The sequence below is a fragment of the Balaenoptera physalus genome (assembly GCF_965194825.1).
Source record: "Balaenoptera physalus genome assembly, chromosome: 6".
Lineage (NCBI taxonomy): Eukaryota > Metazoa > Chordata > Mammalia > Artiodactyla > Balaenopteridae > Balaenoptera > Balaenoptera physalus.
In genome coordinates this window covers 65,380,803-65,395,535 of record NC_138885.1, presented here as the reverse complement: position 1 = coordinate 65,395,535, position 14,733 = coordinate 65,380,803, and the positions used below count along the sequence as shown (strand labels likewise).

The window sequence follows — 14,733 nt, the reverse complement described above, 5'->3', positions numbered from 1 at the left end:
TCATCCTGGGGAGTCCATTTGCTTTTCTGTTATGTTGAACCTTCCATTTGCTGGATTTCATCTCTTCCTTTATTATGGTTTGCTTTCTTTTTTTTTTTTAATATTTATTTGATCTATTTATTTATTTGGCTGTGTCGGGTCTCCGTTTCGGCATGTGGGATTTTTCGTTGCAGCGCTCGTTGTGGAGCGCAGGCTTCTCTTTAGTTGTGGAATGTGGGTTTTCTTGCTCTAGTTGTGGCACGTGGGGTCCAGAGTGCATGGGCTCTGTAGTCTGCGGCACACGGGCTCTCTGGTTGAGGCGCGCATGCTTAGTAGTCGCGGTGCGCGGGCTTAGTTGCCCCGTGGCATGTGGGATCTTATTTCCCCGACCAGGGATTGAACCCACGTCACCTGCATTGGAAGGTGGATTCTTTACCACTGGACCACGAGGGAAGTCCCTGCTTCCTCTTTTTTGGTAGAATACTTACTGCAGGGGCTTCCTAAGGAAAGTAAAATAATTTTTTTGTGAGACTTTTGATATCTGAAAACCTCTGCTCTATCATTACCTTTAGTTTGGCTGGATATAGAATTTTAGTAATTTATTTTCCTCCTAATTTGAAAATATATCTGTTTTGTTTTCTAGCTTCCAGTGTTGCCACTGAGCAGTCCAGTACCATTCTAATCTTGATTCTGTTTTGAAACTTTTTTTTTTTTCCACTCTGGAGGGTTTTAAGATTTTTTTCTTTTCAGCATTTTGAAATTTCATGATGATATTCCTTGATGTGAGTTTATTTTTATTCATTGTGCTGAGCATTCAGGGGCTCTTTTAATTTGAAAGCTTTTGTACTTCAATTCTTGAAAATATTCTTTCTACTTTTCTTCTATATTTTTCCTGTCTAGAACTAGTAAACATAATAAATGTATGATCCTTTAGTTTTCTTTTCTCTCCTGTTTTCCTTCTGAACCTTCTATTGTTTCTTTTGTTATATTTCTAATTTTCAAGAGTTCTTTTTGGTTTTCTAAATATTTCTTTTAAAAATAGCATACTGTTCTTCTTTCATGGATGTAATCTTTTCTCTCGCTTCTCCAAACATATTAGAGGCAGGGTTTTTTGTTTTTCTGTTTTTTTTTAAATTTTCTTCTCCCTGCAAAGTGTCTGTTTCTGTCAAGTTACTTACTTTCTCTTTGTTTGGGTCTCTCTTTTTCATGTTGGTAGCTCTTCTCCTATGTCTGATGGTTCTTGGTCCTCTGCTCATATTAAAATCAAGATTGAGGCTTATTGGGAGCTTTGGGTTCATGGCAGGATTTATTAACTGGACCTTACTGTAAAGTTCTCTGGCTGGGCTCTTTTTCTGGGGACTCCCTAATGTCCGTATGTTCAGGTCTTTTACTTTGGATTGGGGAGTCAGAATAATCATTTGGCCTCCCATCTGGAGTATTAGATCTGACTTTTGATATTCTGGTTGCTGAGTAAGACAAAAGGGTTAGAGGTCCGCAACATTCAGTATGGAGATGGACTTTCATTTAATTACCTGTTTTCATCTGTGCCTGGTCTCCCTTAGTCCGGAGATCCTCTGTTAGACTCACCTAGTTGTCTTCCAGGGTTGGGAAAGGGCTAGTGGCCTGGCTGTGGTGGAGTATAGCAGGTAACTAATTGCTGTATAAACAGGCTTCCATCTAAGCCTCCGGTTCTCAGCTCCACCTTCACCATTACTTCTGGGGGTACTAGTATAGCCAATTCACAAGTCTTTGGCAAATTCTGTCATATACATTGGATTGCTTTTTTGCTTTCCTCACTTCTAGTTTTCTTGGGACTGCTAAGCCAGTTGTCATTTGCTCTTTTGCCCTCTAATCTTTTTGTAAATTTATTTATTTATTTATTTTTGGCTGATTTGGGTCTTTGTTGCTGCACGTGGGCTTTCTCTACTTGCGGTGAGCAGGGGCTACTCTTCGTTGTGGTGTGTGGGCTTCTCCTCGCGGTGGCTTCTCTTGTTGCAGAGCATGGACTCTAGGTGTGCGGGCTTCAGTAGTTGTGGCACACGGGCTTAGTTGCTCCGCGGCATGTGGGATCTTCCGGATCAGGGCTCGAACCTGTGCCCCTGCGTTGGCAGGTGGATTCTTAACCACTATGCCACCAGGGAAGTCCCTCTAATCTTAAAAATGTAGTTTCTGTCTTCTTTTCTGTTCTCTTTGTCCTTGAGTTTCTGTATTGTTTTGTTTTTCATTCTTTAGTGTGATTTTTAGTGAAGAGTAGAGTTTTGAAAGACAACAGAGCTAAATGTACTAGTTCAGTCTCATCCAAAGCCACAGTATTTCTGAACCCCTGCTATTTTCATCTTATAGTTAGATGAGATGCATTTCTAAAAACACAAGATCTTTAGCTTTAGCATAACTTCCTGTATTTACCCTTTCCCTCAGTTCCCCTTTTCCCCACCCTTTCAATCTAGAAGCAGACTTATTTTATCTTTTATTTATTAGAGTATTTTTATCTCTTTAGAATATCTTTTTTTTATCTTTTATAGGTCCAGAGTATTGCTTTTTTCATTAGCGTGATCACAGTATCTATTCTACCCTGATGTTTTGATTACACTACATAAATGGAGAGCTTTATATGTAGAACTTTTATCCTTTGGTTGCTTCTTTTTGAAGTCCTTAATTTTAATTTTTTATTTTGAAATACTTCAAATATATGTAAAAATAGAATAGTATAATGAACCCCCATGTACCCATCAACTAGCTTCAACAATTATTAAATGTTGGCCAGTCTTTTTTAAATCTATACTCTCCACTCTGTTTCCTACTGGAGCATTTGGAAGCCAATCTCATACACTCTATAGTTTCATATGTGATACTTCAAATATATATCTTTAAAAGATACAGGGGAGTCCTTCAACTGTTGACCTAATAGAAAATAGAAAATAGAAAATCTGTTCTTCCAGCATTACTCTTGCATTACTCTTGCAGTGAGGATTCTGCTTTTCTTCAGTACTGAATGTCATTAATAAGGCTTAATCATGCCCATGGTTGCCACTGGATATTTCTGAGAGTCTAAGACGTGCATGGAAAAGACAAAGACATAACAAAGGCATAAATAGGGAGGAAAAAAAAGAGTGAAGAAGGGAAAGCCTATGTAAGATAGAGTGGAGCTGTGTGTGCTTCTGATGCTGCTTAGGAATAGCCTTTCCTTGGAGAACACTTTCAACCATATTTTAAGGCTGAACTAAGGATAAAAAATTCCTGCTTCATTTGAAGGGTGATGTGGTTGGAGCTGAGGTGATAGAAAGTTGGAGTATGTTAGGGAGAATGACTAAAGTGGAAGAGGAGAAAATTTACAAATTGGAGATTGAACAACACGCTCCTAAGTAATCAATGGTTCATAGAAAGAATCAAAAGGAAAATCAAAAAACATCTTGAGACAAATGAAATGGAAGCACAGCATGCCAAAACTTAAAGGATGTAGCAAAAGCAGTTCTAAGAGGGAAGGTTATAGTGATAAACACCTACACTAAGAAAAAAGAAAAATCTCAAACAATCTACCTTTATACCTCAAGGAACTTGAAAGAGAATAAACTAGTAAGCCCAAAGTCAGTAGAAGGAAATAACAAAGATCAAAGGAGAAATAAATGAAATAGAGACTAAAAAGACAGTAGAAAAGATCAATGAAACCAAGAACAGGTTTTTTTGAAAAAATAAACAAAGCTGACAAACATTTAGCTAGATTAAGAAAAAAAGAAGACTCAAATAAAATCAGAAATGAAAGAGGAGACCTTACAACTGATAAAGATCGTAAGAAACTACTATAAACAGTTATACACCAACAAATGAGAAAACCTAGAAGAAATGGATAAATTCCTAGACACATACAACCTACCAAGACTGAATCGTGAAGAAATGGAAACTCTAAACGAGTTACTAGCAAGGAGCTTGAATCAGTAAACAAAAACCTCTCAATGAAGAAAAGTCCAGGATCAGATGGCTTCACTGCTGAATATTACCAAACATTTTAAGAAGAATTAATATCAATCCTTCTCAAACTCTTCCAAAAAATAGGAGGGTATACTTCTTCCAAATTCATTGTACAAGATCAGCATTACCCTGATACCAAAGCCAGACAAGGGCACTACAAGAAAATTACAGGTCAGTATCCCTGATGAAGATAGATGCAGATATTCTCAACCAAATATTAGCAAACTGAATTCAGTAGTATACTAAAAGGATCATATACAATAATCAAGTGGGACTTAATTCCTGAGATGCAAGGATGGTTCAACATATGCTGATACACCACATTAATACACTACAATGAAGGATAAAAATCATGATCATCTCAATAGATATAGATGCAGAAAAAGCATTTGACAAAATTCAAGATCCTTGCATGATAAAAACTCTGAAATTAGGTATAGATGGAATATACCTCAGCATAATGAAGGCTGTAGATGACAAGTCCACAGCTAACATCATACCCAATAGTGAAAAGCTGAAAGCTTTTCGTCTAAGATCAGGAACAAATCAAGGATGTCCACTGTTGCCACTGTTATTCAAAAAATAATGGAAGTCCTTAGAGCAATTAGACAAGAAAAAGAAATAAAAGGCATCCAAATTGGAAAGAGAAAAATTAAAATTGTCCTTGCTTGTAGGGGACATAATATATGTAGAAAACCCTAAAGACTTTACGCTTACACAAAATACTGTTAGACCTAATAAATGACTTCAGGAAAATTGTCGGATATAAAATCAATATACAAAAATGAGTTGGATTTCAGTACACTAACAAGAAACTATTGGAAAGAGAAATTAAGAAAACAATCTCATTTACAATAACATTAAAAAGAAGAAAACAGGAATAAATTTAAGGAAGTAAAAGATCTGTAAACTGAAAACTATAAGACATTGATGAAAGAAATTGAAGAAGACATAAATAAATAGAAAGATATTTTGTGTTCATGGATTGGAAGAGTTAATATTGTTAAAATGTCCATACTACCCAAAGCGATCTATAGATTCAGTGCAATCCCTATCAAACTTCCAGAGGCGTTTTTCACAGAAATAGAAAAAACAATCCTCACATTTGTATGGAACCACAAAAGACCCCAAATAGCCAAAGTAATCTTGAGAAAGAACAAAGCTGGAGGCATCACACTTCCTGAATTCAAACTATATTGCAAAGGTATAGTATTCAAAATAGTATGATATTGTCATAAAACAGACACATAGATCAGTGGAACAGAATAGAGAGCCCAGAAATAAACCCATGCATATATGGTCAATTAATTTTTGACAAAAGAGCCAAGAATACACAGTGGAGAAAGGGTAGTCTCTTTAATAAATGGTGTTGGGAAAACTGGACAGCCACAGGCAAAAGAATGAAACTGGACTCCTGTCTTAAACCATACACAAAAATCAACTCAAAATGGATTAAAAACTTGAACATAAGACCTGAAACTTTAAACTCCTAGAAGAAAACAGAGAGAGTAAGCTCCTTGACTTCAATCTTGGCAATGATTTTTTGAATTTGACATCAAATTAAAAAATAAACAAAATAAACAAAAGCAAAAATGAACAAGTAAGACTACATCAAACTGAAAAGCTGCACAGCAAAGGAAACCATCAACAAAAAGAAAAGGCAAGCTATGGAATGGGAGAAAATATTTGCAAACTACATATCTGATAAGGGGTTAATATCCAAAATATACAAGGAACTCATTCCACTCAGTAGCAAAACAAAACAAAAACCCCCCAAAACGCAATTAAAAAATGGGCAAAGGACCACAATAGACATTTTTCCAAAGAAGACATATAGATGGCCAACAGGTACATGAAAAGTTGCTTAGCATTGCTAATCATCCGGGAAATGCAAATCAAAACCACAATGAAATATCGCCTTGTACTTGTTAGGATGTCTGTTATTAAAAAGACCAAAGACAACAAATGCTGTCAGGGATGTGGAGGAAAGGGAACCCGTGTACACTGTTGATGGGAAAGTAAACTGGTACAGCTATTATGGAAAACAGTATGGAAGTTCCCCAGGAAGTTAAAATAGAGCTACTGTGATCCAGCAATCCTACTTCTGTGTATATATCCAAAGGAAATAAAATCATCATCTCAAAGAGATTATCTGTACTTCTGTGTTTACTTTTTTTTTTTGTACTCCTGTGTTTTTTGCAGCATTATCACAGGAGCCAAGGTGTAGAAACAACCTAAGTGTCCATTGACAAAAGAATGGATAAAGAAAATGTGGTGTGTGTATATATATATATGTGTGTGTGTGTGTGTGTGTGTGTGTATGTATATTATTCCACATTCATACAATGGAATATTTTTCAACTTAAAAAAAAGGAAATTCGCTCGTTTGCAGCAACATGGATGAACTTGGAGGGCATTATGCTAAGTGAAATAACCCAGACATAGAAAGACAAATACTCCATGGTTATCACTTACATGTAGAATTAAAAAAAAAAAAAAGAAGTTGTACATGTAGAAACAGAGTAGAATAGTGGCTAGGGGGTGGGAGAAATAGGAAGAGGCTGGAAAAAGGGCACAAACTTTGTTATAAGATAAATAAGATCTGAAGATCTAATGTATAACATGCTGACGATAATACTGTATTGTATAATTGAAATTTGCTAAGAGAGTAGAACTTACGTGCTCTCATCAAAAAAAAAAAAAGAAAAAAGATAAATATGTGAGGTGATGGATGTGTTAATTAACTCAATGGTGGGAGTCCTTGCACAATATATACATATATCAAATCATTACACTGTACGCTTTAAATGTATTATAATTTTATTTGTCAATTATACCTTAATAAGTTGAAATTTTTAAAAAGCAGAAGGGTGTGGAAAGAAAACTTTGTCAAATCATGCTGTTGTTTATTTTGTACTCTATCTTTCATACATTTTTACCAGTTGACTTTTAGTTTCTCTACTTCTATTGGTCTTTTCAAGACCAATAGAATATTTGAATATTTATAAATATTTCAAATTCAAATATTTACATGTGTGATGAGGGATGTTAATATGTTTAGATGTTTTCCACAATGTTATTAAATTTTTTAAAAGTTAAGATTATTGAAAGATTTAGTAGGTTTGATATACTTGTCTCTAGCCTATCAACCTGCTAAGAAAAAGTATTTTAAAAACTTGTTTTATTGTTAAATATCATACAAATACAGAAAACCATATAAAACAAATGTATAACTTAATGAATTATGAGACAAACACCTGCTAAGGCAATTTTAATGTCTTTGAATTACTATTGAGATATAGAAAAATATAATTAGTAAAAGGGTGAAACTTCTATCAAAAGCTATTTTAAATGTCAGAAAAGGGTAAATCAACATTGATTTGTAGGCGTTTATAAATGAATGGCAATGCAAATTGCCATTACAATATTTACAATATTACATTACAATATTTAACTTTATCTGTGAATAATATTTATATATTTAGATAGGAATATTATTTCCAGAGTTGCAAATAGTGTGAAAATGACATCTAATAGCACTATTATTATGTTGTGATAACAGATTTATTTGGATTTTGTCATATGTCCTCAGGGCAGAAATGCTCTAAATTTTGACTTTTATATAGTCCTTAGGGTATTACTGGCACCTTTTTTTTTGATATCACCTATTACAAAAGTCAGCTGCCCAGTAGTTTAAAAGTTCAGAGATCTTCTGTATTGTTCTACAGTTTATGAGTATCACTCAAAGCCACACAGAGTGATAGCTGAACACTATTTATGCAGTTTTGTTATTCATAACTTGCGCGTTAGAATTTCAAGCTGCAGTTGGTTGAATCTGCGGATGTGGACCCCTCGGATGTGGAGAGCCAGCTGTAATTCAGAAAGTACTCTTGGATGATAGGAATGCCTTCAAGCAGGAGAGTTACTAGTTATTTTAAAGGTAGAACTTAAAGCACTGAAAAGATACTCTGAAAATTTTTCAGTGATGAAAACTTCTCAAGTAAACAAAGGTTTTTTTTCCCTCCCTTTTCTTTATTGATATTCTGTGATTCACTTTTCCTGAGGAGTAACATGTAGTACATTTTCAGGAAAACGTGCTTTTTAAAAAGAAATGAAGAGTTTTGTTGTACTATCAGAGCTGTATATTGTTCATTTTTGTAGTAAATGCACGTAGGGGAAGGATGTCTATCCTTCTTTTCTAAAACATACACTCAGGATGTGCTTTAGTTAACCTAAGGCCCCATTTCTAACTTTCCCTCCAGGAACTACAATTGGAACATGCAAGACAAGCCTTTGCACTGAAAGACAAAAGCAAAAGTGGCATGATTTCTGGTCTGGATTTCAGTGACATCATGGTTACCATTCGGTCTCACATGCTTACTCCCTTCGTGGAGGAGAACTTAGTCTCAGTAAGTAAAAAGCAACCACTTCAACTCTCTGTTTCCTTAAACCTTTGAAACCATTGTCCTGGATTGCATCCCTGGGCCTATCTCACTCTCAACTATTCTAACTTTATGCTTAGTTGGTAGTAGGTAAACAGGTGTCTGTAAGGGAGGTGGGGGGTGGTGATAGTGAATAGTCTTTCCCCAGATCATAGCTGCTTTTTTCAGCACTGCCATCTTGCTCTCATGTATTTCCAAATTGTTTATTTCCATTTACAGAGTCCACCTAAAGAAAACAGGGGAGTTTGTAGACAAGGGTGTGCAATTACTTTTTCCAGCGAGTAGTACTTCTCTCAGACACTACTGCCTTCACCTTTGGCCTCTTTCCATCCCACCAGGCTCCCAAAGCCTTGCTGTAAGGATGGCTCCTTCCTTTGTTGCCAGCAGGGTGCTGTTTGCTAGAGGGATCATCACTGGCCTCTACACTGTTTTAATAACCATGGCTGTGGCAGAAGGTATGGAGGAAATACGTGGGCGTCAGCTTCTGTGGCTCACTCCTCTCTCTGCCCCTTCACCTGTGCATTCAGTCTGCATGGACCAGACAGTTTTTTGTTCTCTAAACTGCTAATCTCTGTAAAGCAGTCATCTGGACCAATAGCAAACTGATGTCATCCACTTCCTCACAAAGAATGGTGAAACTGTCCTCACTTATCAGTTTTCTTGTTCATGTGTTGTACTTATGTATAAATTTTTGATTGCTGCTTGTTTTAAATGGAGGGAAGCCAATGAGTGCTTTTGTTGTTTCAGCTGAAGATCATTATCCCTGATTCAGACCGGGGGTAGAAAGATCAACTTCTGTTCTTTTTCTTCAGTGAATTTGAACATGGAGCATGTCACTTTCTCCTACACATTTCACCTCCTTGACACCCATCTCCCACTCCCCTACCCTCACCTCATACCCCAGCCAAAAAATGAAAGGAAGGAAAGAAAGAAAGGGAGAGAAGGAGGGAAGAAGGAAAGAAAATCCTAGAGAGAAGGACTCAGTGCCTTGGGGTGAGGGAACCCATTTAATCTTTTCCAGTTGGGTTAGATAGACCTGTTATAGCCTCAGTTTACCAAATGCCATCTCAATTTCTGGAGGAATGTGTTAAATAATTTGAGTCTGGCTTTTGGGTCGCTGGTATCCAAATTCAGGCTAATACAAATATCATATATATTTGGGTTAATGCATGTGTGTGAGGGATGGTGGGGGTGGGAACATATGCCCAGCATTACCTATACTGTCCTTAATGTAGACCTTTATGATTAAGGTTGTCACACTGGTATTTCTATGAGTATTTCTTTTGAGTTTTTAATAGAAAATGTTTTTAATCATCTGGGTTCCTCCGACTCTTGGCTTAGAAATTAGGCTTTTGCAAGCTATGAAAAATATTCACTTTTGAGTTTATGTCCAAGTGTTGGACAGAGGGAGAAATTACTTCCTCACCCTGTAGAGGTAATGAAGGCCATATTGTCCCCCATCCTTCCCCAGGCATGAGAGAGCCTCTTTAGTGCTATTCTACTAAAGACATGATTTATATCTCTAGATTTTCTCTACATCTTTTGGAGATTTTGGTAGTTGTACCTTTTGTGATAGAGGTTCAGAACCTAGCACGGACTATTCTATATCTTAACTATAACAATAAGCTTAAAAAGGAAAAGATTAGGAGAGTTGATATAGTGAAATAGTCTTAAAATTTAAAGTTACCACTGGTTTTTGTATATGTGTGTGGAAAAAAAAGCAAGTTTAAAAAATGCTCCTTATATTGTACATTGAGGTTTGGATTATCCAGAACTAGCAGGAGTTCCATAGTTGAAGGTCTTGAAAATCCTGTTTAAATAATCATTGGTTTTGATCTGTGATAATTGTATTTGTTGTTTTTGACCTTATAGGTAGATGAACCATGAAGTCCAACTTCCAGATGTTGCTTTCTTCCTTAACACCTAAATTACATAGACTTCCTTGAGGGCGTGAAACACACTGACAGTGTTTCAGCACGATACCTTCCTTGTATTTATGGCCTCCTGGCTGTTAATCATTTTAGTAATGAAGACTCCTTTGGATCTTCTTTGAGAAAAGTTCAGTGTCCATAAATGTACTTTTTGGTTTTGTTTGTTTGTTTAACTTTCTGTGTTGTCATTTCCTAGGCAGCTGGAGGAAGTATCTCACACCAGGTTAGCTTCTCGTACTTCAATGCATTTAACTCCTTACTGAATAACATGGAGCTTGTTCGTAAGATATATAGCACTCTAGCTGGCACAAGGAAAGATATTGAAGTCACAAAGGGTAAGATTTTAAAAATATACGTTGATTCGAATCTCAGCATTTTCACTTTTCCTTATCTAGGGAATGAGGTTGGTCTAAGTTTACTACTCTGAAGCCAGATCTAGAAAGTATGTTAACATGTGTGTATGCTTCACTTGGGCCATAATGGTCTCCAGAAATCCAGGTGGATTTAATGAGATGCTGAGGTCAGGAATGGAAAAGTGGCTTTGACAGTTTTGAAAAGAACCTTGGCCCAGTCTGTCAAACAGGTTAGTGGCAGTGGCTTGTTTGTATGAGGAAGGAGTTGCCACAGAAAGATGGGCAAGCCTACTCCTTTTGCTGAATTGTAGTGGGAAGTTTTAGGTGACTGGAGAAGAGCCAATTCTTTTGAATTGTAACTCTGGAGACCAAATCAAATAAACAAGACAAGAGAGAGGATCCTAAAGAGATTGTTTTATCTCTGAAGTTAATTTATCTTTATCTGCTTTTACTGTTTTATCATCTTAACATTTTATCTTTTGCCAGCTTTCATACTTTTGTGGTTATTTCAATATAATTGAACTTAGATATTGAAATTCAGTTTTAGACTTTTAAAATAATACTGAAATGTTTTTAGCTTTCAGATAATAGTTGGTTAAGTTAGAAGTTTGTTATGTTAAGAATCTTTTAAGATTTTAAAATATTTTCTTTTTCTTCCAGAGGAATTTGCCCAGAATGCCATACGCTATGGACAAGTCACCCCACTAGAAATTGATATCCTGTACCAGCTTGCAGACTTATATAATGCTACAGGGTAACTATTCCAATAATTCTTCATGATATTTTTTAGGACAGTTATTTTAACGTGAAGCAGTGGTGTTCTTTTAAACAATAGTTTATTCAGTATATACATTTCAAGAAAGAGAGACAGGCAGATATGAGAAGCAGGGGAGGAAGGAGAGAGACAGATGAAGACAGACTAAAGGTAGGGGGAGATGGAGGGAGGGAAAGGGAAAGAAGACAAGAGGGGAAAAAAGAGAGAGAGGAGGGGAAGGAAAAAGGGAGGGAAGAAATGGAGAGAGAGAGGTAAAAAGAAAGGGAGTAAGGGGTTGAAGGGTGTGAGAGAGGGAAATGGGAAAGGAAGAAAAATGATAGAGGAGGGGGAGAGGAAAGTGACAAGAAGTAAGAGAGGGACAGAAAAATTGATTTAATCTGGACTCTAGAGGTGTTAGGAATTTTTAGTGATTTGTGGACATTTGCCTAAATTTATAAAATAAATGGAAGTACATGTTCAGAAATCTTATAATCTTTTTGATTCATTGTGAATGGGGATTTTACTAAACAGTATATACCATTTTGTGTTGGAGAGTATCATTTTCTTGAAATATGCCTGTGACATTATCATCATAGTTATCATCATAGTTAAGCTCAGATGTTTTATGCCTCTGTTTTATAGATTGAGAAAACCCAAAGCACATAGAGAGTATTTAATTTGCAAAGTCTCATGCAGATCCAGATGAAAAACCCTTGTCTGTGGGCACCCAGTAGGACCTGTGTGATCTGCTAAGTGATCAGATTTTATTAGTCACCTGTAGTAGTTACTTAAGTGTAAGCATATCTGAAAAAATGGGTTTTAACCCTAGAACTGAAGACTAATAGAAGTTGAGTGTACATAGATGATTTATTACCTTCATGCTACATAATGAATTGTTGAGCTGGAGATGATACTGGATAAGCCAGCCAGTCTTTGGTGATTGACATGAACTATCAGGCCATGTCTCATCCATCTAGAATTCACATTTTTAGTAAAGGTATTGTACCTCCATGATAATAAATGCTTTCAAAAAGTGCTTCTCAAAACTGGATCTGATGTGACGTACTAGCTAGTTCAGGGAATGTACTTATTTTAAAGTAAAATTTTTTGGAAACAGTAGTGCATTCACGTGGTTCAAAACTCTTAAGAGTTTAAAAGAGCGTGCCGGGGCTTCCCTGGTGGCGCAGTGGTTGAGAATCTGCCTGCTAATGCAGAGGACATGGGTTCAAGCCCTGGTCTGGGAAGATCCCACATGCCGCAGAGCAACTAGGCCCGTGAGCCACAACTACTGAGCCTGCGCGTCTGGAGCCTGTGCTCCGCAGCAAGAGAGGCCGTGATAGTGAGAGGCCTGCACACCGCGATGAGGAGTGGCCCCCGCTTGCCACAACTAGAGAAAGCCCTCGCATAGAAACGAAGACCCAACACAGCCAAAAATAAATAAATTTATAAAAGAGCATGCCGTAAAAATGTCTCCCTTCTACCCTTCTCCCTTTTCCCCTTAAAGGCAACCAGTATTTATCACTTTTATTTTTATCCTTCTCAAGAGACTTTGCACTTATGCATTAAATATGTATGCTATAGGAATATATTTAGTGTGTATGAACTGTCAATGTTTATACTTTGCTTCTGGCAAGAATTATTTCTTTAATTTTATTATCTGTCTTTGGAGTCATTAAATTTGTGTACTCCACATTATTTCTTTAGAGTCTTTTGCTTTTTGTGTGGCAAGCAGGGTCTGAAGTTTTTTTTTTCTCTCCCTAAAATGATCTGTGTGAATAGAGAAATACTGCTTTTAAACCATAGTTCTTTTTTACCCTCTTTTTTTCTGAAGAAAGATGATCTTAGTATGAGAAGTTTGTCGGTATCTAACAGTTCTTTCTTTCCTGTGTTTTTGCCTGAAGGCGCTTGACTTTGGCAGATATTGAGAGAATAGCCCCATTGGCTGAGGCGGCCTTACCTTACAACCTGGCAGAACTTCAGAGACAGGTAGGAGGAGTATCATAAACAGAATCACCTTCAAAAATGCCGAAGTAATATGTACATGACAGCCTTAGGCTCCTGAATCTATGAAAATTAAAAACTGCTTTACAGAAAGACTTTACTTAGCTCAAAGACTACCTTTATAGAACTTTTACTCCTACCGTCACGGAGTATTTTATGGAGCAACTAGATTTATGTTTGTGGTTTTTTCTTTTAGCTTATTAAGATGAGGAAAATAAGAGTGCAGACATACATGGGCTTGGCTTCCCTCCCACTAGGAGTAGCAGTTTTTTCCTTTCATTTGTCTAGTGACATTTAAAGATAAGTGTTAAGTTCATTTTGTATCATTAAACTGATATTTATAGGGTTTTTAAAATAACAAAACATTCCTTTACTGAAATAAATCTTTCACTGAGAATGTGTCTTATAGATTACAACAGTAACACAGGAAAACTAATTAATGAACCAGAAGGAAAACCTTGATTATTATTACATTTTTGATAATATTAGTTTTTTGTTTGAGTGATAAAAACAATAGCTCTGAGTCCTATAAAGTTAATGCAGTCTTATTTCTGGTTTCAAAAATACTGTCTTGGTAGGAAAATAAACCCCACGATATTACCTTGAATAGTGTAATGGAGCAGTTTTTAAAAAATCTTATTTAAACTGAAGCCCTACTTCTGGAGCATTTGGAGGGAACCTCAGTTGCAGCAGTGGTCATATAGTTTTGGTGGGGAGGGGGTGAGGGTTATAGGGGGGCTAGTCCTGTCTAATACACATGAGACCCGTGTCCCTCATGATTCTTTAGGAGGCTGTGATGCCCTATGAGGCTAGGAGAGATGGAGAGGGTGTGGGGAGAGGGGGGATGAAGGCAGGAGACAGGAAGAGAGAGAAAAAAGCTACATGGGCATGCCATGGAAAGAGACCAAGTCTGCTTTTTCTTTACTGCCACCACACTGCTGAATAGCCACATGTGCTAGTGAAAGAATCTAGGTATATAAGTGTGGTTCACTGTGGGAAGTTTCAGTAGCAAATCTTTCTTCTACTTGAAGTCCATGGAATGACGATTCTGCCTCTGAAACGAATTAGAATTTCCAGCTTTTCTTTGTATAATAAACAAGAACTTTTGTAGTCAGGTAAATAAATTGAAAATGGAAAATAATTGCTTTTATATCTACATTTTATGTTAATACTTTGCTTGGTGTGTAATAAAGCTTCCTGTAAATTAAAATATATCTGTAACCCACTGTGATTTAGCCTCTTTAGTAGCAAAAAACTCTTATCTGCTGACATCAAAGTTTCTTTTCGTTACACGTTCTCAGATCCTT

The 14,733-nt window shown here is 36.6% G+C and overlaps 1 protein-coding gene across 3 annotated transcripts in view; it reads left to right on the top strand.

Moving 5' to 3' along the window:
• SLC25A12 (solute carrier family 25 member 12) overlaps positions 1 to 14,733 on the top strand; it is a 182,709-nt gene that overhangs the window by 131,213 nt on the left and 36,763 nt on the right. For all 3 annotated transcript variants that reach the window (XM_082465390.1, XM_082465388.1, XM_082465389.1), the window contains 4 exons: positions 8,208 to 8,354; positions 10,515 to 10,653; positions 11,332 to 11,425; positions 13,327 to 13,411. In XM_082465390.1, the coding sequence (XP_082321516.1) occupies positions 8,208 to 8,354; positions 10,515 to 10,653; positions 11,332 to 11,425; positions 13,327 to 13,411 (465 nt within the window). The remainder of the gene's footprint in view (positions 1 to 8,207; positions 8,355 to 10,514; positions 10,654 to 11,331; positions 11,426 to 13,326; positions 13,412 to 14,733) is intronic.